This window comes from Curcuma longa, chromosome 2 (assembly GCF_044706935.1).
Source record: "Curcuma longa cultivar G26 ecotype Majalengka, Jawa Barat chromosome 2, ITB_CL_G26_1.1, whole genome shotgun sequence".
Lineage (NCBI taxonomy): Eukaryota > Viridiplantae > Streptophyta > Magnoliopsida > Zingiberales > Zingiberaceae > Curcuma > Curcuma longa.
The window spans coordinates 5,369,275-5,395,431 of record NC_133862.1 but is presented as its reverse complement, the minus strand read 5'-3'; the positions used below and the strand labels follow the sequence as shown (position 1 = coordinate 5,395,431).

Genomic DNA, 26,157 nt, shown 5'->3' with positions numbered 1-26,157 from the left:
ATAAAATTTCATGGTCAAATGTTTTTTCACAATAATCACGAACAAACTCCACTTGATTGATGAAACACGCATGATTTTTAAAAAAAAAACTTTAAAAGAATAAAAAAAATTGAATTCTAAACAGGCTTTCAAACGGGCCTAGGCGAGAGGCCCGGCCCAACTGGCAACCTTTATAATCTTATTACAATACCGATCATTCGGCCTTCTTCCCCTCGACTCCATTCCTAGTCCCACTCTCTTCCTACTCGTTTAAAACCCTACTCCACCTCGTCGCCGTCGCCGTCGCCGCGATCTGCTAGGTCGTCCTCACTGGAAGCTCGGCAAGATGTCGCTCCGGGTGTTGAATCCTCAAGCCGAGGTGCTGAACAAGTCGGCGGCGCTGCACATGAACATTAACGCTGCCAAGGGCCTTCAGGATGTTCTAAAGACAAACCTCGGCCCCAAGGGCACCATCAAAATGTTATTTTCTCTCTCTTTTCTTATTTATTATGTGCATCTTCCTCCTCTCCCTGCGCTAAGTATTCAATTTCGCGTGCAGGCTTGTCGGAGGGGCTGGGGACATCAAGCTGACAAAAGATGGGAACACTCTCTTGAAAGAGATGGTAAGGGGACTGGATTTTGTCTTTACATCCAAGAAATGGTTTGGTCTTTCTTAGCATTTTGTTGGATCTGCAGCAAATCCAAAACCCTACAGCGATCATGATCGCAAGGACCGCAGTCGCGCAGGATGAGACTAGCGGTGATGGCACAACCTCCACTGTTCTCTTCATTGGGGAGCTGATGAAGCAGTCAGAACAGAAAATCAGTGAAGGTATTTCCTGATTGATTTTTTAAATTACATTCCCTGATGATCTCACAATTTTTGTTTTTGTTTGTCCTTCCTGACATTTTTAGCCTGGCCAATGCAAACGATGCCTTAATGTTAGTTTGAAGTTTTAGTGCATGCTTGATATGCTTTATACTGATTTGTAGCACGTTAGAATATAGATTCTAATTCTGTGGTTCCATCCAAAATGATTGTTAGTAACATTGATTTTGTCCATAAACAATCTATACATCCTACTAATCATAACTCTTGCGAAGAACTTTTCCATAAATGAAATAATGGAGAGTTGTTCTTTGTTGTCTTAGAGTTTCCACTATGTTAGCCTTCTTTACTTGTCTACTTATCCACATGCGTTATGTGCATTGTCTAAAGGGATCACAGATAGAACTGGACACTAGTTGTAGCATTATGGTGGAGTATCAGTTAGTCGGACACAAGGATTTGACAATTTGTTGCATTCTTCACTCCATGGCTCATGGTTTTAGGGTTACCAAACAAGAATGAGTTTGAACTTGAAAGAGTTAGATGGTTATAATGTATGATTATAATCAGTAGCAGTTAATATTCTTATGGTTGAAATCACCATGGAGTTAAATAAGCAAGATGTGACTTTTACATTTATGATAACCATTTATTTTATCAACATTTTGGAAATTTAACACTTGTGAAAATTAAAACAATTATTTGTTCTGGTGTTTGTTAGAGCAGGTGCCTATATAGGCAATGCCCTTTCAGCTACTTATTTTAGTGCTTATGATGTGTAAGATTATATCTCATTATATAGAACCTCTTAATTCATTACTTCAAATGTTGAATAACATAAAAGTTTATCTTTTCAGGAATGCATCCAAGAGTGCTGGTAGATGGTTTTGAAATTGCCAAGCGGGCTACTCTAGAGTTTCTAGAGAAGTTTAAGACACCTGCTGTGATGGGTGACTCACCTGACAAGGAGATATTGAAAATGGTAGCAAGGACAACACTTAGGACAAAGGTAAACTATATCTTTTCTTTTTATAAAATAGTTTATAAGGTCATTTTTTCTGAGTTTCTCTTAATGCTGTTTGAATTTTCTTTTGCTATAGTTATATGAATCGCTAGCTGACCAACTGACCGACGCTGTTGTTGATGCAGTAAGTTTATTTTTATTTGCATGATTTTTTATTGATCTTCTTTAATGCTTATGGATTAAGTCTGAATAAAGCACTTCAGTTGTGATAAAGCTCCAGACTGACTACAAATCTCAATTGATTTTTTTATAGATTGAGGAAAATTATCAGCTCTATTTTGTTGAAATGCATCAGTATCACCTGGAAGAATTTCTGTTTGATTCTTATCTTTATTTGGAATATGTTAATCAAAATTGTTCTTGCTTCTTAAGCTGCAAACCTCTGCTCTAAGCTACACACATATTCATGAAATTTTGATCATTGTACCATTTCTTGGAGTCCTATTTGCTAATGTTTTATGGCATGTACTTGATGTTTGTAATCTCAGTCTTAGTTACTATCATATTTACCAACATTCATTTTTTTTACATTAACAGGTACTCTGCATACGAAAACCAGATGAGCCAATTGATCTTTTCATGGTCGAGATAATGCATATGCGCCATAAATTTGATGTTGACACGCGCTTGGTATGTTTTCTTGTGATTGTTGCTCTAGTGTTGTTAAAAGTATGTAGACTGTTTGCATAGGTGCCCAAATGAGGTAAGGCTCAAGTGCCTCAACACCTAGCCAGATAGATGCTTCCTGGACAAGTGCTTGCTTCTAGGCGATAACATCTAGAAATTTTGTGGAATATATAAAAAAAATCACATAACATCACACTAACTTCAGTACAAACCATCAGGCTCCTCTTCTTAGCAAAACACTCCAGAGAAATTTTACTCCTTTCTGGTGCAAAATTTTTGTGGCCAAATTATCCTGCACACTTTAGTGAGTTACACATTGTTCTGGTGATTATCCTTGTAGCTAGTTATCTCTCCAAGAAAAGCTTGTTGGGTAGCTCAGTCAACAATAGAAATTAGTCGCACAATTATAATGAAACTTGATTGTAAGACAAGCTACCATTGTTTTAAAAGAAATGATGTTTTAGAGAATGGACTTCATTGCATATATGATTACTGAGGCGTGTTGAACACCTAGGAGAGCTAGGCAGACACTTTTGCAGGCTAGGACCAAAGAAACAAATGGCAAGCACATATTCAGTGAAAAGGAACAAATGACTTGGTTCCTTTGATGATCAAGATCTTATCTTGATGATATCTTTAATTATTGTGATTTTGAAAAATTAAACTAAGCTTTTGATATTGTAGTATGTAAATTGTAAGTGTTATCCTAAACACTTCTGTTATCATAAATAAATACTTTAGATATTAATTATATTTATGCTATTTATAAATATCACTTATTCTACATTATCATATCATGTTATTATTATATTACATGTTGTACATTATGTGATTGACGTTTTTTGTATATGGAAATATGAACTGGATGGATTGATCAATAAATATTAATTGTTTGATGCCACTATTCTACATATGTTTCTAAGATATATCAACATACTATTAAGTGTTAAATTTTATGAGGATGAGAATCCTATGAAGGATATGCAAGATTAATAAAAGGGATAAGATGAAAGCAAGTACTATTAAAGCAAATAGGCGTAATTTCAAATGTTGAGAGTAAAGAGAAAATAGGTTGAGATGGTAAGAACATGTTTAGAGGTGAGCACTAGATTAGGTAGATGGCATAGGAGATAGAGTTTAACAAATTTTAAATGTTTAGAATATTGCTATATTAGCCCTGCATAGATTCAATTGAGGTATAACAGCCATGTAGCAAACCCCAAAATAGTTGGGACAACCATGGGTTTATGATGATATTGATATAGGATATTAACTATTATTTTTTAATATGCATTAATTAACTGAGATTAGATATTATTAATAGTATGGTAGATTTATTAAGAATGTTCTATATTTGCACACCTTGAATCACCTAGGCAAGTGCCTAGCATCTTGGGCAATATGTATGGTGGTGCATTATCTTAAAGAACATTGTGTTGCTTGTTGGTTGTTGACATTGAATGTTGTATTGCATAGTCCATCCTTTTACCTTGTATTTTTGAGGATTTGAGTGTGTTAATTCATGAAACAGTTTTTTTTCTTTGGAGTTTTTTTTTCCTTTTGGAATTTGTAGTTTTATGGTGCAAATATAAAAAGTTGGCCGTCTGGAATTGGAATATTGGACATGGAAGTGATACTGGTACAGAAAGATATATATGTTCAACAAAATGGCTTTGAGCTATTTTAATAAACTTGCAAATTAGCAAAATATAATTTGTTGCTTCTTTTGAAGGTTGAAGGCCTTGTCCTTGATCATGGATCTCGACATCCTGATATGAAGCGGAGGGCAGAAAATTGCTATATCTTGACTTGCAATGTCTCCTTGGAATATGATAAAAGGTAAATCTTGATGTGTTTCTATTTCATTCAGCATTTATGGAAAAGAAAGCCGTACGAACTGTTACATGAGATAATTCAGTTTTTGCTACATGTAGATTTTTTATTTGTTATCATTTGTCTTATTCTCTTATTCTCATGGCTACTGGCTACTTTGAAACTGAAAATTACTTCGCCTCCATGTTTTTGAGCGTACAAACTGTTTTTATTGCTCAAAATAACCAAGAATCTGTACTTATAGAACTTTGAAATTACTTCATCTCTAAATTACTGGGTGCGAACTGAGTTTTATTTGCTAACATAGAATCTACAAAGTTTGACAGTCTAATCAAAGAATATAGTTTGAGTTGCTTTGTAGAAACTCAAGTTGTGATTAGTATGTTGTGTTTTAATGCTTCGTTCTGGTCATTCTATCAATCAATTTCATTGAATCATTTGTTAACATCTTTCGTGTGTTGTACAAAGTTCATCAAAGCATTGTTGCACTGATGCCTTTCTGATATATGTTACACACCTGTGCCACAACAAGTTGGGCATTCTGTTATTTACAATTATAGTGTTGATAGCCAAGAACCCATCTTCTGTTTGCATACATGTGGTTGATGAGTTCTCTTTCCAGTGAAATAAATGCAGGCTTTTTCTACTCCAACGCCGAGCAGAGAGAAAAAATGGTTGCTGCTGAACGGCGTCAAGTTGATGAGCGGGTTAAGAAGATCATTGAATTGAAGAACAAGGCAAATTGAATATTTTCCTATATACTTCAAATTATCTGAATTACCTTATGTCTTCTGTATCCTGAAGTTCCTTCTCCAATGCAGGTCTGTTCAGACAATGACAAAAACTTTCTTGTTATTAATCAGAAGGGCATTGATCCTCCATCTCTAGACCTACTTGCCAGGGCAGGGGTAAATCATATCATCGCTCTAGTCATTGATGATTAAATTTTTTTTCACTTCAAGTTGTATCTGGGTGAAACTTTTCAACTTTCCTAGTTGCATTCATCAGAGTTGTTTTATGTCCTTCATGCAAGACAAAGTTATAACGACTACTACTAGCCATTGTAATTCATTGTAGACAATATGCAGTCTGAACCAGCCAACTCTAATTTCCTTTTCTTGAGCAACCTGAGTCTTAAATATTTGTGCATGCGGTGCTTTTTATCTCATGAAGATTATTATATTTTATAACAACTTATTTGCATGATTTAGTTTAGGTTGCACCTTCACTCTGACAGAAATCAGTTCAATCACTGCATTACTGGTTATGGAATATATGTTAAAATTATGAGGTGGGAATAGATGATTAAGGTTGCAATATATTCTGCAATTAACCAAATGTTTTGACTATATAGCAATTGCAGGATTTTGACAAATATTCAACATTTACCTTGTAATGTATTTCACAAATTTCTATTTTGTAGTTCTACTAGGAGGAACATGAGTACTAATGATGTTGACTGTTTGACCTTTTGGTTAGCTAAATTTTTTCTCTTCTATTTGTTTATTTTGCTGCTGCAGATTTTTGTTCCGTAGTTAAATATTTTGTTTAATTCATTATGAAGAACAATGATCTAGTTTTTGCATCATCAATTGCTATTAATTATCCAGACTTTGTAAACATTACAGAGCATTACATTTATTTAAATAATTTTTTTCCTGGTCATCTTTAGATTATTGCACTTAGAAGAGCTAAGAGGAGGAATATGGAAAGGCTGGTTTTGGCTTGTGGTGGGGAAGCTGTTAATTCTGTTGATGACTTGACGGTTGATTGTCTTGGATGGGCTGGGCTTGTTTATGAGCATATTCTTGGTGAAGAAAAGTATACCTTTGTTGAGAATGTTAAAAACCCTCGCTCTTGTACCATCTTGATCAAAGGTTACATAATTACTGTGATAACTTCAATTTTATTAGTCCACAGTATATAATTGTAATATTAGGCAAGGGTATTGTCATCTTCATTGCAGGACCAAATGATCATACCATTGCTCAAATCAAGGATGCTGTTCGTGATGGCCTCAGATCTGTCAAGAATACAATTGAAGATGAAGCTGTTGTTCTGGTAACATTCAAATGTCTTGTATTTAAAAGAGATGCATGAATTGAGTCCAGATAAACTAGGACATTGCACGAATCCCGCCATGCGGGGTCCGGGGAAAGGATCCATTGTACGCAGCCTTACCTTGCCTTTGGCAAGAGGCTATTTAATTTGAAGTGACCTCTAGATGCATGAAATGAGTCCAGATAAACTAGATTAATAATAAATTAGTTAAGCTGAAAACCAAGACTTTGACACTTGGAATAACATCTTTAAGAGAACTAAATGCTCTCTGTGTCCATGAAGAATTTAGGTTTTTGAGGAATATTATCAAGATCTTTTCTCTAAACATCAATAGTCATATGGAAAGTTGAAACTGTTCCAAGATATTTTAACCTACACTGTGCTGCCTGAATCTCATCCTTATTCTATTATTTGAACATATCTAGTCTGTGAAATGTGATGATGGGTTTGATCCGTCTGTGTATGTTAATTGCTAGTCATACAAATGGTGCAGCATATTACATTTTGATCGTCAGTTGCATTGATTGCGTTGATTACCACTGTAAATGAATAGAAAATAAGAATTCCAATACTCTTCTATCTTCATCATCTTGATTTTGACAGGGTGCTGGGGCTTTTGAGGTTGCCGCAAGACAGCATTTGATCAACAATGTAAAGAAAACTGTTAAAGGGGTAAGCTATTCTGAAATGTTAGGCACACAAATATCATGATGTTCATCTAACAGAATGTTGTCGACAGCGTGCACAAATTGGAGTCGAAGCTTTTGCCGATGCCCTTCTCGTGGTTCCAAAGACACTTGCAGAGAACTCTGGCCATGATACCTTAGATGCCATCATTTCTATTACAGTAAAGACCTCTTGCAAAACTCTACACTGATATTATGATATTATTCCAGTACAATACAAGTTTGAACCACAATCTAACTTATGATGTTTTCAAGGGTGAGCATGACAGAGGCAACATTGTCGGTTTGAATCTTCATACCGGTACACCTGTTGATCCACAGATGGAGGGTATCTTCGATAACTACTCCGTAAAACGTCAGCTCATAAACTCAGGGTAAGTATTAGTCGACTCCACCAGCAGTTTTCTTGATTTCACTATCCATTAAGTTATTGGTTCCATTCTGTTTGCAGACCTGTTATTGCTTCCCAATTGCTTCTGGTGGATGAAGTAATTCGTGCTGGCCGAAACATGCGAAAACCAACATAGATCCATTGAGATGCCGGACCCAGATTTGCAAGTTCTGAATTTGACGTAAGAAAGTTGAGATGTTTTGTAGTGGATTGGTGGTGAAGTGGTGATTTTTAATGCTCATGTAGTTCTAAGGGACACAGATTTTGCTTAATTCAGAGCAAATTTTGCCCTTTTTTATGTTCCTGGGGAAAACCTCCACATTATTCCGATTGTGTAAGTCTTGTCGAGTTCCAAAATTACTTCTTTTAGGGTTTAAGACTACATTTTTATGGCAATCATGGCTACCCAAATGATTTACAAAATGTTGGATTCTAAATCATTGCTACCGTTTGCAGCGCTCCAAGAAGATATAAGTATTTTGTTTTGTATTATGTTAAACCAATTATTTAAAGCCATTAATTTTTAATTTTCTAAAACTTCACCCTTTTGAATAAATAAATATAATTATTTTTTTCGTAATTTTATTTATCTAAAATAGCTAATTTTTCTAATTTTTGAGTAGTTATCATCCTCACGAATCCAAAGATGATAACTTAACTAATGTTAAAATTCTCTCAATTAATTAATAAGATTCGTTTAACATGTTGGGTTAGGTTTGGAGATTAGTTAACGACTTGAAACTAACGGAGCAATAGTACAGTGAATAGATCGTATCCTGTTTATATTTTTGACATTATCGTTGTTGATTTATTATTATCAATTTCTAATTTAATAATATTTAATTTCTGGAACGCGGCTGCTCCACGTTAACACATACGGGACGAGAAATTTCCGCTTGCGAATGCACAAACAAAATGAGAACGTAAGGCAAATATCGTCGACCAGGAGAGTCCACGAGGTGTTTAATTTAACCACTTGAGTCAAATTTACACCTTTTAAAAAAAAAGTCGATTTTACTTATCTCAAACGTTCAGTTTTCTCCACCACAAAATATAAATAGATAAACCAAATACGCAACAGATCCTCGATGCAATCATATTCTATGATTATCAATCTCACAGATCGAATTCAGACTCAGAAAAGCAAGTCAGCGACCGTGACGAGATAAAAATCACAACTAACCCTAAATCCTCAAAAATCACAATCTCATCCTTTGCTCTGTGTTGTCACTGCCTCTCCCGCTCGTCGCTACCGATAAAGAAACTTTCGAAATCAAAACAAGAGAGGCACTTGGAATGAGAGATCATCGGTCAATTCATTCTATTTATGATACGTTTAATTTAAATTATCATATATAATTTTAATTATATAATTATTAGATAATTACATAATTAAAATTATAGGATATAAAATATAATCTAATGTTATTTGATTTAACTTACTTATTTAACAGGAATAAAACATAACTAATTTAACATTTAATATATTACTCTTGATTAAAATAAAATAAAATAAATCAATAATATTAATATTAATAATATTAATGATGATAATAAATTGATAATATATAAAAATAAATATAATTTATTAATAATTTTATAAATTTATATAATTTATTTATAATTTTAAAATAATTTAAAATAAATTTATATAATTTAATAAGATAATTTAAAAATAAATATAATTCATTAATTTTATTTTTTGAATTTTAAAAAATATATTTTTTTAATAAAATAATTTATTAAATTAATAAATATAATTATTTAATTTTAAATTTTTTAAATTTAAAATAAATATGTATTTTTTAATAAAAAAATTTATTAAACAAATTTATTAAATTAATAAATATAATTCAATAATTTTTAAACATTTAAAATAAATTATCTCTTTTAAATTTATAAGTATTTAAATTAAAATTTATTGAATTAATTCGGTTTTAGTTAGGTTTCACGATATATTTCAATTAACTCAATTGAAGGATAATCATAAAAAAAAATTTCATTAACTTCGGAATTATAGAAAATTTTAAGTTGTCAAGATAATCATATTCTCGGATTATAACTTATTTGCTGATATGACGATGATGCTGCATTATTTATAAATCGATCAATAGCCAAAGTTATCAATGATGACTTACAATTAAACATCCTCTTTATGGTACATTTGGTTTAAGTTATCATGTATAACTTTGATTATATGATTTTCAGATAATCATATAATCAAGATTATGAGATATAAAATATAACTTAACATTATTTGATTCAATTTATTTATTTAGAGTGAATAAAACATAATCAATTTATATTTACTATATTACCTTTGATTCAAATAAATTAAATTAAATTAATAATATTAATGATGATAAAAAATTTATAATATATTAAAAAATAAATGTAATTTATTTATATTTTTTAAAATGTTAAAATAAATTTATATATTTTAATAAAACAATTTATTAAAATAATTATTTTAATAAAATAATTTGTTAAATTAATAAAACAATAATTTAAAATAATTATTTTAATAAATTATTTTATTATATTAATAAATATAATTCATTAATTTTAGTTTTTAATTAAAATAAATTAAAATAAATTTATAAAATAATTCATAAAATAATTATTTTAATAAAATAATTTATTAAATTGATAAACATCATTTATTAATTTAATTTTTTAAATTTACCATAAATTTATATATTTTTAATAAAATATTTCATTAAAATAATCATTTTAATAAAATAATTCATTAAATTAATAAATATAATTCTTTATTTTATTTTTAAAATTTAAAATAAATTTATATATTAAAAAAAATAATTTGTTAAAATAATTATTTTAATAAAACAAGTTATTAAATTAATAAATATAATTTATTAATTTTATTTTAATAAAATAATTATTTTGATAAAACATTTATTAAATTAATAAACATAATTTTTTATTTTTATTTTTAAAATTTAACATAAATTTATATATTTTTTAATAAAATATTTATTTAAAATAATTATTTTAATAAAATAATCATTTTAATAAAATATTTCAAATTAATAAATATAAGTTATTACTTTTATTTTTTAAATTTTAAAATAAATTATCATTTTTTAAAATTTTAAATAAAATTTTAAATTAATTAATTGGATTTCAATTAAATTCCATTATATATTTTAATTATTGAGTTTTAAAATCAAATGATAATATTGAAAAAAATTTTAGAAAATCTTAGGCTTAATCATATTTTCAAATTATAACCTATTTGTTGATATAATTGTTATATTGTATTACTTGATAATCGATTATAACTTGAACTAAGCAAGATTATCATCTCATCCAGGGACGGAGCCACATTAGGCCAGTCCCGGGCTGTAGCCCACCCCAAGTTTCTAAATTATCATTACCTATATAAATTTTATTAAGTATTAAATTTTTTTAATAAAATAAATAAATAAATAAACTAAATCATCAAACACAAAGTGAATGTGTTAATTTAAAATCGGATTGGGGTTAGATAAAATTCATCGAGTAGGTGTAAATATAAGGGATATGTTGATCCAAACTGAATTGATTTGGTCTATTTTGATCAAATTATGATCGAATCAAATTTAATTGAATTAAATGAATCGATTTAAAATAAATTAAAGAATTTTAAAAAAATTATTTTCTCTTCTTTTTTTATTCTCTTCCACCTACGTAGCTCTTGGCTTACACTGCCTCATGCCCAAGTCTCAACGCATTGACTTTCTCTTTTCTTCCCTTTATTTTTTTTTAATCATAACTTAGTTAATTTTCTTTCCTCTTCAACCAGAGCCATTTTTGTTTTACCTTTTTCTTATCGTGGGAACTAGTCGAGACCATCGAAAAAGAAGGAAAGACTTCTATTTTTTTTCATTTCATTCTTATAGTTATTCTATTGAATAGTATAATCTACTGTAATTTTTTTATTATATATTTTAATTTATTATATTTTTTGATAATAATATATAATATATCAAGCCCACCCAAACTCTAATTTCTGGATCTGTTACTGATCTCATCAATAATAACCCACAACCAAATACCCCTTTAGGGTGATAGTACAGTGATAGATAGGGGATTAAAACTTTAGTTCCTTCTAAAAATTATTTTGAAATTTTAATTCGATTTATTCACAAGTTTATTAACGTAGATATTAACATTTTTTTATTAAACAATTAAAAAAATTTAATATTAAAAAAATAATTATGATCAAATTAATCGATTTTTATATGTGTTAAATTTATTCTATTTTAGTGATAAAATTTGATTCGTCGGTCGGTTAAAAAATCGATTAATGAATTTTAAACAAAATTCATTGATGATCAGAATAATCAATTTTGATGAGACATAATCCAAATTATATAAGTTTCTATAATGTTTTTTAATTTCATCTTGTTCTAAAATCTTAGAAAATTTATTTTTTAAAACTCAGTATGTCTATTGTTACAACAAGGAGACTCAAAATTAAGATGGCATATAGTATCTTCCTTCTTTACATTCTTATCTTTTACAATTTAAGTTTTAAAATTTCAAATCATCTAAATTTATCAATGAATTTCGAATAAAATATATTGATAGTTTTAAATAGCTCTAATGAGATTGGATTATCCATCCATATAGATTTTTATAAACTTTCTCAGTTTCATCATGACTTAAAAGTTAAAATAGATGGTGATGTTTTAATAAAATCAATAACAAAATGATGATCGTTTTAAAAAATCAATATTGCGATGATATTTTAATAAAATTAACATCAATATAGTAATATTTTAACAAAATCAACACCACACTAGATGCTTTAATTAAAAGTACACCGCTGTATGCGTCTCTCGATTTACCTGGTGGTCGGTGGGAAACTTCCGTGGGACCGGGCCGACCACCCCAGGGATTGAGTCCATTAGACTGACTAAGATTTATCATTTTTTTAAAATTAAAAGCACGCTAATTTTTTTTATTTTCAATTATTTATTTTTATTTATTTGATTTTTTTCTCTTTTAATTAGCTATAAAAAATTAAAAAATATTCACATCTCTTTAATTTTAATTTTTTTTGTATTTGTATTTTTAATTTTTAATGGTGTATTAAAAAAATAAATTAAATTGTTTGAAATTATCAATGAATTTTTTATAAAACTCAATTTTTTTAATAATTTAGACGGAAAGGCGGTGAGGAGTATTATAGGAAATAAGTGCAGCAATAATAAAACATAGTGCTCTCGATCTGACGTCATCAATCTATACAATTTTTCCAGAAGAATTGTCAGATTGGTGACGTCAGTCGAGAGGTTTGACTGTTACTGCGTTCGAATGGCTGTTGCACGGAAATACACCAACTCTCACTTCTAGTATTTTTGTCAAATAGACAAAAAAAAAGCACGATTAATTAACTATGAAATTTTACTACTTCTATAAATGGAATGGGCTGACTGATGATCTCTCATTCCAAGTGCCTTTCTTTTTTGGTTTTCGAAGTTTCTTTCGGCTCTGTTCTTCCTTCTTCTTTGCAGCCATGCAGGCCAATTTCTTGCTCCTCACCATTTGCGTCGCCTTCTTCTTCTTCTTCTCCGCCTCCGGCTTGAACGCCGCGAGAATCTACTTCCACCTCTTCGAGCTCTTCTTGACCTCCGTGGCGCTTTTGTTCCTAGATCTTTGGGCCGTTGATCCCGCGCGCAGGGCCCGTGCCGCCTCTTCGCTGCTGGTGCCTCTCATCCTCGCTTTTGACTTCTGCGGCGTGCTCTTCGACGGCGCCGGCGGCTTGGACTATTACTTCCACGCCTACCTGCTCTTCCTCGCCAGCGTGGCGGCCGTGTTCGCTCGCGTCTGCGTCGCCGACGGCCGCGCCAGCGCCGCTCCCTCTGCCACGGCGGCGCTGCTCGTTTTCCTCTTCCTCAAACTCGGAGCCGCCGTTGTCTTTTCCTGTTACCCCACCGAAGGGATCGACGGCGGCAATGCCGACTTGCCACAGTACGTTCTCCTCGCCGCCGGCGCAATGTTCATGTTGGCATACCTGTAAGCCTTGAAATCGTAACGCTCGATATATTCAGCTCTTGTGTAAGCGATTAATAGTGTGATGTGTAAGTGATTATAAATCGGTTTTGTGTGCTTTTTAATTGATTTCTGTGTGTGCCTTCCTCCGGAGCACCGCCGCGCCGGCGACCGCCGGAGCCACTAGCCTATGTATTTAATTAAATATTGAAAAATAAAAAATTACAATATTAATATAAATCAATCAATTGGACAGAAAGCTAAAAATTTGATAATTAATTAACTCAAAATTAAAATACATTTAATCTAACGCCGCAACGTCGGCGCAGGGGAACTCGCCTATCCGTCCTTAGTCCTATCGCATTCTTCCCGAAACATTGATCGAAACCCTAGCCGTCGCCCCGCCCGCCCCCCCTCTAATCGACGATGGAGAGGGTCTCTCTCTCCCACAGGCACACCCCGCACCCGCACCCGCACCTTCATCATGTCGATCGTGGCCGCGCCGGCCGACGAGCTTGTCCGGATCGACGAGGCCGGAGCCCTCCGGCGCCCGCACCTTCATCAAGTCGATCGTGGACGCGCCGGCCGACGAGCTCGTCGGCCGGATCCCGCCCCGGAGGCTGGAGCCCTCCCGCCCCGCACCTTCATCAAGTCGATCGTGGCCGCGCCGGCCGACGAGCTCGTCGGTCGGATCCCGCCCCGTTGGCTGGAGCCCTCCGGCGCCCGCACCTTCATCAAGTCGATCGTGGCCGCGCCGGCCGACGAGCTCGTCGGTCGGATCCCTCCCCGTTGGGTGGAGCCCTCCCGCGCCCGCACCTTCATCAAGTCGATCGTGGCCGCGCCGGCCGACGAGCTCGTGATCCCGCCCCGGAGGCTGGAGCCCTCCTGCGCCTGCACCTTCATCAAGTCGATCGTGGCGGCGCGGGCCGACGAGCTCGTCGGCCGGAAGGTCGTCGTGGGTGGTGGGTCAAGACGGGGCGAGAGCAGGGAAATGGTTCTTTGCATTTCTCGAGCTCAACGATGGTTCCTGCCTCGCGAACCTCCAGGTGATCGTCGACGCGGCGGTGTTCCCACTGTCGCAGCTCGTGCCCACCGGCACCTCCGTCCTGGTCGAGGGCGAGCTCAAGAAGCCGCCTGAGGGCGCCAAGCACAGCGTCGAGATGAGGTGGAGAAGGTGCTCGAGGTCGGCCCTGTGGATCCGGCCAAGTATCCGCTCCCCAAGACGCGGCTTACTCTCGAGTTCCTTCGTGACTTCGTGCACCTCCGTGGAGAAAGAGTCGCAAAAGAATCCTCCACCATCTGTATCGGACGTTGAGGCTGCTAAGCTTATTGTCAAGGAGAAAGGGGAGGTTGTCTCCCTACTGAAAGCATCAAAAGCTAGCAAGGATGAGATTGCTGCTTCCATAGCTGAACTCAACAAGGCAAAGGAAAATGTGTCGAACCTTGAAGAAAGGTTTAATTTGAACCTGGGCTTCCTCAGAAGGATGGAAAATTTGACTATGCACGAGACTTTTTCTGACGCCGAGCTTCTCTTACAGTATCAGGGCAGCTTCAGGTTGAGACATATGCTTGCGCCCTCGGTAATGTCTACACCTTTGGGCCAACTTTTCGAGCAGAACATTCCCACACATCACGGCATTTGGCTGAGTTTTGGATGGTTGAGCCAGAGATAACATTTGCTAATCTATATTGGTATTCTAGCAATATGAGACTGGCATTGATGCAGCCTAGTAAAAGTCAGTAGCGTTTTATGCAAATTTGGTATTTGGTTTTTTTACTTTCTTCATGGCGACTAAACAAAAAAGAACATTTTTTGAAGCCTATATTTTCTGAAATTCCATGTTATTCCCTCATTGTAGTTATCTTAACTGCAGGATGATATGAACTATGCTGAGAAGTTGTCTTAACTGCAGGATGATATGAACTATGCTGAGAACTATGTAAAATTTCTTTGTCAATGGTCACTTGAAAATTGTTGGGCAGACATGGAATTTATGGTAAAAAAACTATGATAAGACAGCTATTGAACGTTTGAAGCTTGTTTCATCTATATGCCATTTGAGCGCATCTCATACACTAAGGCTGTGCAACTTCTATCCGATGTGACAGACAGGAAGTTTGAGAACAAGGTAGAGTGGGGAGTTGATCTAGCATCCGAGCATGAAAGGTACGAGTAAAATTTCTGCGCAGCATATTTATTTGTCTTGGAAATTTCAGGGTTTGAGCTGGTGATGATCTTTTGGATTATTCAGGTATTTGACAGAGGTGATATTCAAGAAACCTGTAATTGTATATAACTATCCAAAAGGTATTAAAGCATTTTTATATGAGGCTCAATGATGACTATGGCATTTGACTGATGTTGTATATATCCAGGGTGAAAATTTTCTTCTAATGTCTTGTTGCATCCATCTATGTGATTCATGTTCTACTTTCTTCTCAATTTGTGTTCTTGATTTAAGTTCTGAAAATTCAACCGCCGCAATCTTGTTCAACAGTCTGTAAAATTCTTGTTTGTAGGTTGGTGAGCTGATTGGAGGATGCCAAAGAGAGGAACGTTTAGAAATTAGACATTCTCATAAAAAGGTACGAATAATTAAAGTGAAGCTATGAGGCTCATGTTTTTCCTTTTTTCTTTTGAGTGGCTAAACTAGAGTACATCAGTTGTTCCCCGATCTGGCCCTCAGGTTGTCAGATTTTCTAGTCAGTTTGGCTCCAATTGAGTGGGATTAAACCCAGTAGAACACAAGATCAAGTTGCTAGGGAGGATGGATTGATCTTGGTAGATCTTTGACCTGCCCTTTTATAGGTGTTAGATGGTAAGGTCAGAGTGGTCTTTTTATCAGGTGGCCAATTTCAGGCCTTGTTGGGGATATAATGATAAATGGTGCTCATCCTTGTTTGGCCATGGAGCATGCCTGAGGTTGTGAATGTCTTCTAGGCTTCCTTCAGCAGAAGTGATAGTCGATTACACACTCCTTCATGAAGCTTGAAGTGGTTGGTCACTGAAGGAAGGTTCATGTGCTTGCCATTTTCATTCTAAGAAGTTGAGATCAGGCGCCCGGTTGCTTTAATCTAGGATGTGCATCTAAATTTCTTTCTCCTCATCATGTCCTCCCAACCCTAACAGAATTATGAAATAAACCAAGTTAAAATGTGTTGGTGCCGTTAAACATATTTGCAAGTTCTGAATTTGACGTAAGAAAGTTGAGTTGTTTTGTAATGGATTGGTGAAGTGGTGATTTTTAATGCTCATGTAGTTCTGAGGGACAGATTTTGCTTAATTCAGAGCAAATTTTGCCCTTTTTTATGTTCCTGGGGAAAACCTCCACATTATTCCAATGGTGCAAGTCTTGTCGAGTTCCAAAATTACTTCTTTTAGGGTTTAAGACTACATTTTTATGGCAGTCATTGCTACCGTTTGCTATTTCATATAGCAACCTGTTGATGTTTTTGTGAAAATTTAATGTCTTTTTTATTTTAACTATATAAAAATAAAGGTTTTGAGTGGATGTTAAGGTGAGGGTTTCTCGTCTATTTCGTGTAATGGGTATGGATTTAAAACGAACCATTACCGTTAGCCAAAGAACCAATACAATGTGTCTGAATCGTTATCGGATCTACATCTATATATATATAAAAATAGAGTTGTCTGTCCAAAAATTTCCCGCCTAAACATTAATTATAGACATATTTAACTATATGGAAACAAACTTACACCCATCGAGGACCGCAAAAATCTTTCATACAATTAATATTTATGTATATGGAAACAATTTAAGGAACTTAATTTTTGGGGACCTAATATAGCTACACTCAACTCTTTAGTTTCAATCAAATCTTTTATTATGAAAATAATAAATTATATATGCAGTGAACCTAATTTAAGAAAGATGTCATGAATCTGTGTATTTTGCATACAATTAATATTTATCTATATAAAAATAATTAATCATATATGCAGTGAACCTAATTTAAGGAAGATGTCTTGAATCACTGTATTTTGTATATTAATGATTTTTTACAACTCGACCGGACATACATTTTATTTTTAATTAAGTTATGAAAATGTAGCCTTAGTTAATGTATTTAAATAATTATGTATTACATATCAATTATTATTATTTTTTACCTGATATAGAAATATTTATCTTATGAATTATCATTATAATTGTTTTATACAAATAGTATGATTTTTTAATTCAATAAAGTATTTATTTTTCATTTTTGTCTGATTTAAATGATTTGAATTATATCTAAAACTTATATATGGTAAAGATTACCATATTTGATTGTAAAATATCATTTAATGTTGCAAAGCTAATAAAATATTATTAATAATTGAAATGACCTTAATTAAAGATTACCATATAAATTAAAAAATGAAGATTCATCGATATTATTCAATTTTGATATTTATGACATTGAAGAGATTTTGAAAATCGTGAAAAGATTAGTGCTCTCTTTGATTGTTGATACTTTCCATCTTTTACAATATTAATTAAAAATTCATCTTAGAATTTAAATGATATTGAAATCGTTAGACTTAATTTGTGCAACACTCCATGATTTAAGTTACACAAATTAAATATTACCACCTTTGAAATACCACATTTTCCAAAGTTTCAAGGTCCTGCCTTAAATTATATTTAATGTCATCAATAAAATTACCATCTTTTTCGATTTAAACTTTTCAAATTCCTCTTCAATACACTCTATAAATTAAGACTGTAATATCTTTACTCACTCACTTTAGATTGAAATAAAAAAATGGCTCCTCTGTTTAATCTTATCCGAGAGGTTAACCGTTCGAAAATGCAGTGGGCGTTGAAACTCCGATTAGTTCGTTGTTACGATCTACCTGCATATGGAAACAATGGAGATTTTAGCTTGGAGTGTGTCTTTCGTGATAAAGAGGTTGTATATATATTTTTTACGTATATATTTGATTATTGTTCAAAAATATAAATATTTACTCTTTCTAAATATTTATAGGGTGAACGCATACATGGAACAATAAAACGTCCGATCATGGAGAAAGTGAAACCCATTCTATTAGAAGGTCATGTATTTGCCATAAAAAATATCATTGTTGCAGAGAATCGAATGCAACAAACAAATACAAGATCAATTTTATTGCAAAAACTCATGTATGCGAAATTTTTGATGATACATTTCCATCGATGATGTATGAATTCAAGTCTTTTAGTGAACTGAAGGAGACAGATTCTGTTAATGAGAACATACTTTTTGGTAAGTTAATTTATTTTTTTATTTCATGATTAATTGATCGAACATTTTATCTTATAGCTTAAATTTTTTTTTGAGATGTCATTGACAAAATGGTTGCACGAGAATCGCCTCAAAGTAAAGAATTTGGTGGCCGCCTTACAAAACTTCTTGATTTTATCTTAGAAGATTCGGAGTAAGTATTGTTTTATTATTCTTTTAATTTATGGAAAGACTTTGTCAATGACATTATGACATATTACATCTAATATTTTAATATTTTTTAATAATCAATTATTTTACTATTTTCAGGAACAATAAGATATCATATACTTTGTGAGGAGACTTTGTCAATGACATCATGACATACTTGGAAAAAATAGGTGAAGAACCGTTGTTATCGTTCTACAAATGTGTCGAGTAAAAAGAAATATTAATTAGTTGTTATCATTGTTATTTATATTTTAATTATTTATTCAAACGCTCATACTTACTAATTTTAATTATTAATTATATAAAAAAAATATCCCGTGCATTGCACGGGTGAAATACTAGTCCGAATAAATAACTCAGACACGTAATGGTATGGATTTATGATTATTTGGTTAAATACGGTGTAATTTGAATTATTCGTCCAATAAATGTGATGGCGATTAATTACAGGTCGGTTTAGTAAATTACTATAATATTCAAATATATAATATTGCTATTATGAGCGCCGGTTCGGTGCGCGCCCGTGAGCGCCAGGATCTCGGTCGTCCGCTTCCGATTGCAATAAACGTAGCCCGTTTGATTGAACAGTGATTCTCCTCGGACCTTCGCCGCTTCTCGCCGCCCGTTCATCGCCGTCCGACCACCAATTGCTGTCGGACCGGACCCGTTGGAACCGCAACTCGACGGCGGTCCGGCGGGTGCCGGAGTCCGGCCCCGATTCGGCCAGAATCCGACCGAATTCCGGCCGAATCGGGGCCGGACTCCGGCCCCGGTCGACACGCCGGCGCCGGGTGCGTCGACCGCGGCCGGATTCCGGCCCCGATTCGGTCGGAATCCGGGCGAATTCCGGCCGACAGTGGTGCCAGGCACTGTTGCCCTTGTTTCGGCCGGAATTCCGGCCCAATCCGGCCGGAATCCGATGCCGGAACGTGCGCCGGCGAGTCGCGATTCCAACGGGTCCGGTCCGGCGGTCGTCGGTGGTCGGACGGCGATGAACGGACGGCGGAAGCGCGTGGAGGTCGGCAAACGGGGCGCACGGGCGCGTAGGAAGCCGGCGCTCATAATAGCAAAACTCTTCAAATATAATATGGATGAGCTAATTGCTTGGCTCGGTTGACTTGTCTAGTCTCCGCTTGACCCACCCAAACATGCAGAAGCAATAAGTTTTTATTTTGTATTATATCGAAATAATTATTTAAAAAACTTCTTTACTAAATGTTCGATCCTAAATATTAATTTATCGATTTATTTTTTTATCGCGTTAAAAACATTAAAACCCAAATGATTTAATTTTGTGAAAGCTTAAAAAAATTCGATGAGTAAAAAAGCAAAGAAACGTGAAGAGATTTTAATTATGGGAATTTAGAGAGTGGCCTCTTTAATAAATTTACAAAACTGGATATACAGTTTGACTAATTTTACAAAAAAAAAACAAATATAAAAAAATGGTAGAGTCCGCCACAAGATTTCCAGAGTACGCCACAATATTTATATAGCTGATCAGGACCCACCCGAAGGCCACCTTTGTTCTTCTACTATTACCCGACAAAAGCAATAAATACAACGCGAATGTGCGACTAAGGGCATCCACAATGTTCAGAAATATTTCAATCAAATATTTTGTGAGTCTCATGTTCACGTCACATTCTCATTTAAAAAATAAATTTGGTGGTCGACCACCGGTCGACCACCACCATGGTCTTTTTTTGTTTTTTAATTTGTTTTTATTTATTTTTAATTAATATATATATATATATATATTTTTTATAATAAAGTATTTGAAATCATCAGGTGTAACTCTTAATCCGGTGATTTCAAATACTCCGTTAAATATCCGGGGATATTCGGTGGGTGAAAATATTTCTCCAAATATCTCCCCAAATACTCCTATTGTGGATGCCCTAAGAAGATTCCACCAATCCTCGACGCAAGCAATAAATACAACGCGAATTTGCGACTGATGGACGAGACACCATTTTAATTTTTTATTTTGTAAAACTTTACCTTTTGAATAAATAAAATATAATCATTTTTATTTTTGTAATTTTGTTTTTCGAAAATAACTAACTATTATTTATTATTTTTTAAGTACTTGTCATCCTCACATACCCAAAGATAACTACTCTAAAGCTATGTTTACGCGGAATGATGGAAAAGAGAGGAAAAACAAATTCAAAAGGGGAAATAAATATGTACGAAAAGGCGAGACAAGGAAACACAAAAGGGGAAAAAAAATCGTAGAGAAGGAGAAGGAAAAGAAAAACAAATCGTGCAACCTGATGCGACCGTCGCAAAGGGAGAAGATTGCGTCGTGCGGGGGCGCAAGTGACCTCATGTGCCAAATTTGTACACAAGTGAATGATACAACAACGCATTAAGGACACGTGGCAGGCGGACGTAGGTCGAGGACGTCAGGATTGACTTCCTGCGTTCGAATGGTTTGTCCACGGCAACGGCAAATCAGCTTTTCTTGGAAAAGCATCATTGGGAGGAGATGACGCGAAGATTGAGAACGCAAGGCATTTGAAAAAAAAATAATAATAATTTCAGTAGTCACATGTTTGGGGTGGTCGGTCCGATCCTATGAAAGTTTTCTATCGATCATCAAGATAAATCGGGAAGCACATACGGCGGTCAATCCAGATGCCCAGCATTCTTTGATTGCGTTCCCCATTTAGAGAAAAATTCCTACAAATACGTCGTAGTTGGGAATCGAATCACAAGTCCCTAAGTTACAATCCGAATATCTTATCGTTGCACCATTGCTCCAGGGACAAACGCTGGATTCTACTTCTATAAATGAACTGACCGATGATTAGCTTTTCCACATAAAATCAGCTTTTCACGGAAAACCAGCAAATACTCACTTGTAGTCTTTTGTCAAATAGGCAATGGCTGGGATGTCTGTTACCTGTTTGGCCATGCTCACCAACGCGCAGATTGAGACCGAAGGCATTCAACGCGCACATTGAGATCAAAGGCATTTTGAGAATAAAAAATGAAATGATATGCTGAAGACAAATTCAGCAGCAGGAAAAGTAACATGATTATTATGAAGTCTAGTCCTATAAATGTACTGGTAGATCATCTCTCATTCCAAGTGCCTCTCTCTTGTTTTGGTTTCCACAGTATCTTTCGGCTCTGTTCTTCCTTCTTCTCTGCAGCCATGCAGGCCAATTTCTTGCTCCTCACCATTTGCGTCGCCTTCTACTTCTTCTTCTCCGCCTCCGGCTTGAACGCGGCGAGAATCTACTTCCACCTCTTCCAGCTCTTCCTGACCTCCGTGGCGCTTTTGTTCCTAGATCTCTGGGCCGTTGATCCCGCGCGCAGGGCCCGTGCCGCCTCTTCGCTGCTGGTGCCTCTCATCCTCGCTTTTGACTTCTGCGGCGTGCTCTTCGACGGCGCCGGCGGCTTGGACTATTACTTCCACGCCTACCTGCTCTTCCTCGCCAGCGTGGCGGCCGTGTTCGCTCGCGTCTGCGTCGCCGATGGCCGCGCCGCCGCCGCTCCCTCTGCCACGGCGGCGCTGCTCGTTTTCCTCTTCCTCAAACTCGGGGCCGCCGTTGTCCTTTCCTGTTACCCCACCGAAGGGATCGACGGCGGCGATGCCGACTTGCCACAATTCGTTCTCCTCGCCGCCGGCGCGATGCTCACGTTGGCATACCTGTGAGCCTTGAAATCACAACGCTCGATATATTCCTCTTAGTTAATAGTGTGATGTGTAAGCGATATAGCGGCTTTGTGTGTCTTTCTTATTGTGTGTGCCTTCCTCCGGAGCACCGCCGCCGGGCGACCGCCGGAGCCACTATGTATTTAATTAAATAAAATTAAAAAATTACAAAATTAAAATTATAACCCATGATAAATAAATCAATCAATTAGACAGAAAGCTAAAAATTTGATAATTAATTAACTCAAAATTAAAATACATTTAATCTAACGCCGCAAATTCGGCGCACGGGAACTCGCCTGTCCGTCCTTAGTCCTATTGCATTCATTCCCGAAACATTCCACACACCAGATCGAAACCCTAGCCGTCGCCTCCTCTCCAATCGACAATGGAGAGGGTCTCTCTCTCTCCGATCCCGCCCTGGAGGCTGGAACCCTCCCGCGCTCGCACCTTCATCAAGTCGATCGTGGCCGCGCCGGCCGACGAGCTCGTCGGTCGGATCCCGCCCCGGAGGCTGGAGCCCTCCACGCCCGCACCTTCATCAAGTCGATCGTGGCCGCGCCGGCCGACGAGCTCGTCGGTCGGATCCCTCCCCGTCGGTCGATCGTGGCCGCGCCGGCCGACGAGCTCGTCGGTCGGATCCCCCCCGTTGGCTGGAGCCCTCCCGCGCCCGCACCTTCATCAAGTCGATCGTGGCCGCGCCGGCCGACGAGCTCGTCTGTCGGATCCCTCCCCGTTAGCTGGAGCCCTCCCGCGCCCGCACCTTCATCAAGTCGATCGTGGCCGCGCCGGCCGACGAGCTCGTCGGTCGGATCCCGCCCCGGAGGCTGGAGCCCTCCTGCGCCTGCACCTTCATCAAGTCGATCGTGGCGGCGCCGGCCGACGAGCTCGTCGGCCGGAAGGTCGTCGTGGGTGGTGGGTCAAGACGGGGCGAGAGCAGGGAAATGGTTCTTTGCATTTCTCGAGCTCAACGATGGTTCCTGCCTCGCGAACCTCCAGGTGATCGTCGACGCGGCGGTGTTCCCACTGTCGCAGCTCGTGCCCACCGGCACCTCCGTCCTGGTCGAGGGCGAGCTCAAGAAGCCGCCTGAGGGCGCCAAGCACAGCGTCGAGATGAGGTGGAGAAGGTGCTCGAGGTCGGCCCTGTGGATCCGGCCAAGTATCCGCTCCCCAAGACGCGGCTTACTCTCGAGTTCCTTCGTGACTTCGTGCACCTCCGTGGAGAAAGAGTCGCAAAAGAATCCTCCACCATCTGTATCGGACGTTGAGGCTGCTAAGCTTATTATCAAGGAGAAAGGGGAGGTTGTCTCCCTACTGAAAGCATCAAAAGCTAGCAAGGATGAGATTGTTGCTTCCATAGCTGAACTCAACAAGGCAAAGGAAAATGTGTCGAACCTTGAAGAAAGGTTTAATTTGAACCTGGGCTTCCTCAGAAGGATGGAAAATTTGACTATGCACGAGACTTTTTTGGACGCCGAGCTTCTCTTACAGTATCAGGGCAGCTTCAGGTTGAGGCATATGCTTGCGCCCTCGGTAATGTCTACACCTTTGGGCCAACTTTTTGAGCAGAACATTCCCACACATCACGGCATTTGGCTGAGTTTTGGATGGTTGAGCCAGAGATAACATTTGCTAATCTAGAGGTACTGTATTGCTTATTATGTTATTCTAGCAATATGAGACTGGCATTGATGCAGCCTAGTAAAAGTCAGTAGCGTTTTATGCAAATCTGGTATTTGGTTTTTTTACTTTCTTCATGGCGACTAAACAAAAAAGAACATTTTTTGAAGCCTATATTTTCTGAAATTCCATGTTATTCCCTCATTGTAGTTATCTTAACTGCAGGATGATATGAACTATGCTGAGAAGTTGTCTTAACTGCAGGATGATATGAACTATGCTGAGAACTATGTAAAATTTCTTTGTCAATGGTTACTTGAAAATTGTTGGGCAGACATGGAATTTATGGTAAAAAACTATGATAAGACAGCTATAGAACGTTTGAAGCTTGTTTCATCTATATGCCATTTGAGCGCATCTCATACACTAAGGCTGTGCAACTTCTATCCGATGTGACAGACAGGAAGTTTGAGAACAAGGTAGAGTGGGGAGTTGATCTAGCATCCGAGCATGAAAGGTACGAGTAAAATTTCTGCGCAGCATATTTATTTGTCTTGGAAATTTCAGGGTTTGAGCTGGTGATGATCTTTTGGATTATTCAGGTATTTGACAGAGGTGATATTCAAGAAACCTGTAATTGTATATAACTATCCAAAAGGTATTAAAGCATTTTTATATGAGGCTCAATGATGACTATGGCATTTGACTGATGTTGTATATAGCCAGGGTGAAAATTTTCTTCTAATGTCTTGTTGCATCCATCTATGTGATTCATGTTCTACTTTCTTCTCAATTTGTGTTCTTGATTTAAGTTCTGAAAATTCAACCGCCGCAATCTTGTTCTACAGTCTTTAAAATTCTTGTTTGTAGGTTGGTGAGCTGATTGGAGGAAGCCAAAGAGAGGAAACGTTTAGACATTCTCATAAAAAGGTTTTTGAGGAATATAATCAAGATCTTTTCTCTAAACATCAACAGTCATATGGAAAGTTGAAACTGTTCCAAGATATTTTAACCTACACTGTGCTGCCTGAATCTCGTCCTGTATGATTATTTGAACATATGTAGTATGTGAAATGCTGATGATGGGTTTGATCCGTCTGTGTATGTTAATTGCTAGTCATACAAAATGGTGCAGCATACCACTGTAAATGATAGTCAGTTGCATACTGATTGTCATCATCTTGATTTTGACAGGGTGCTGGGGCGTTTGAGGTTGCCGCAAGACAGCATTTGATCAACAATGTAAAGAAAACTGTTAAAGGGGTAAGCTATTCTGAAATGTTAGGCACACAACTATCATGATGTTCATCTAACAGAATGTTGTCGACAGCGTGCACAAATTGGAGTCGAAGCTTTTGCCGATGCCCTTCTCGTGGTTCCAAAGACACTCGCAGAGAACTCTGGCCATGATACCTTAGATGCCATCATTTCTATTACAGTAAAGACCTCTTGCAAAACTCTACACTGATATTATGATATTATTCCAGTACAATACAAGTTTGAACCACAATCTAACTTATGATGTTTTCAAGGGTGAGCATGACAGAGGCAACATTGTCGGTTTGAATCTTCATACCGGTACACCTGTTGATCCACAGATGGAGGGTATCTTCGATAACTACTCCGTAAAACGTCAGCTCATAAACTCAGGGTAAGTATTAGTCGACTCCACCAGCAGTTTTCTTGATTTCACTATCCATTAAGTTATTGGTTCCATTCTGTTTGCAGACCTGTTATTGCTTCCCAATTGCTTCTGGTGGATGAAGTAATTCGTGCTGGCCGAAACATGCGAAAACCAACATAGATCCATTGAGATGTCGGACCCAGATTTGCAAGTTCTGAATTTGACGTAAGAAAGTTGAGATGTTTTGTAGTGGATTGGTGAAGTGGTGATTTTTAATGCTCATGTAGTTCTAAGGGACACAGATTTTGCTTAATTCAGAGCAAATTTTGCCCTTTTTTATGTTCCTGGGGAAAACCTCCACATTATTCCAA

General features: G+C 36.5%; 1 protein-coding gene and 2 pseudogenes across 2 annotated transcripts; all 3 read left to right on the top strand.

The window, feature by feature from the left end:
- Positions 1-217: 217 nt before the first annotated feature.
- LOC141821957 (T-complex protein 1 subunit zeta 1) lies at positions 218-26,157 on the top strand. Of its 2 annotated transcripts, none has more exons than XM_074709354.1 (15): positions 218-459; positions 539-602; positions 676-811; positions 1,666-1,817; positions 1,909-1,956; positions 2,370-2,462; positions 4,192-4,298; positions 4,915-5,029; positions 5,114-5,200; positions 5,965-6,169; positions 6,259-6,353; positions 25,357-25,425; positions 25,493-25,600; positions 25,695-25,813; positions 25,891-26,157. In XM_074709354.1, the coding sequence occupies exons 1-15, from the start codon at positions 326-328 to the stop codon at positions 25,964-25,966; spliced, it is 1,608 nt and encodes a 535-aa protein (XP_074565455.1). In that variant the 5' UTR covers positions 218-325; the 3' UTR covers positions 25,967-26,157. The 2 variants fall into 2 exon arrangements, with proteins under 2 accessions (XP_074565455.1, XP_074565454.1); XM_074709353.1 differs by lacking the exons at positions 25,357-25,425; positions 25,493-25,600; positions 25,695-25,813; positions 25,891-26,157 and adding exons at positions 6,957-7,025; positions 7,093-7,200; positions 7,295-7,413; positions 7,491-7,722.
- LOC141818131 (asparagine--tRNA ligase, cytoplasmic 3-like) lies at positions 13,915-15,111 on the top strand (annotated as a pseudogene).
- LOC141818122 (asparagine--tRNA ligase, cytoplasmic 1-like) lies at positions 22,039-25,209 on the top strand (annotated as a pseudogene).

Bases quoted from the DNA above. Each gene is read 5' to 3' on its own strand.
- LOC141821957 (XM_074709354.1), top strand. From the start codon at position 326: ATGTCGCTCCGGGTGTTGAATCCTCAAGCCGAGGTGCTGAACAAGTCG. The intron at 812-1,665 runs GTATTTCCTGAT...TTATCTTTTCAG, and splicing joins AGAACAGAAAATCAGTGAAG to GAATGCATCCAAGAGTGCTG. The intron at 4,299-4,914 runs GTAAATCTTGAT...TTCTCTTTCCAG, and splicing joins TCCTTGGAATATGATAAAAG to TGAAATAAATGCAGGCTTTT.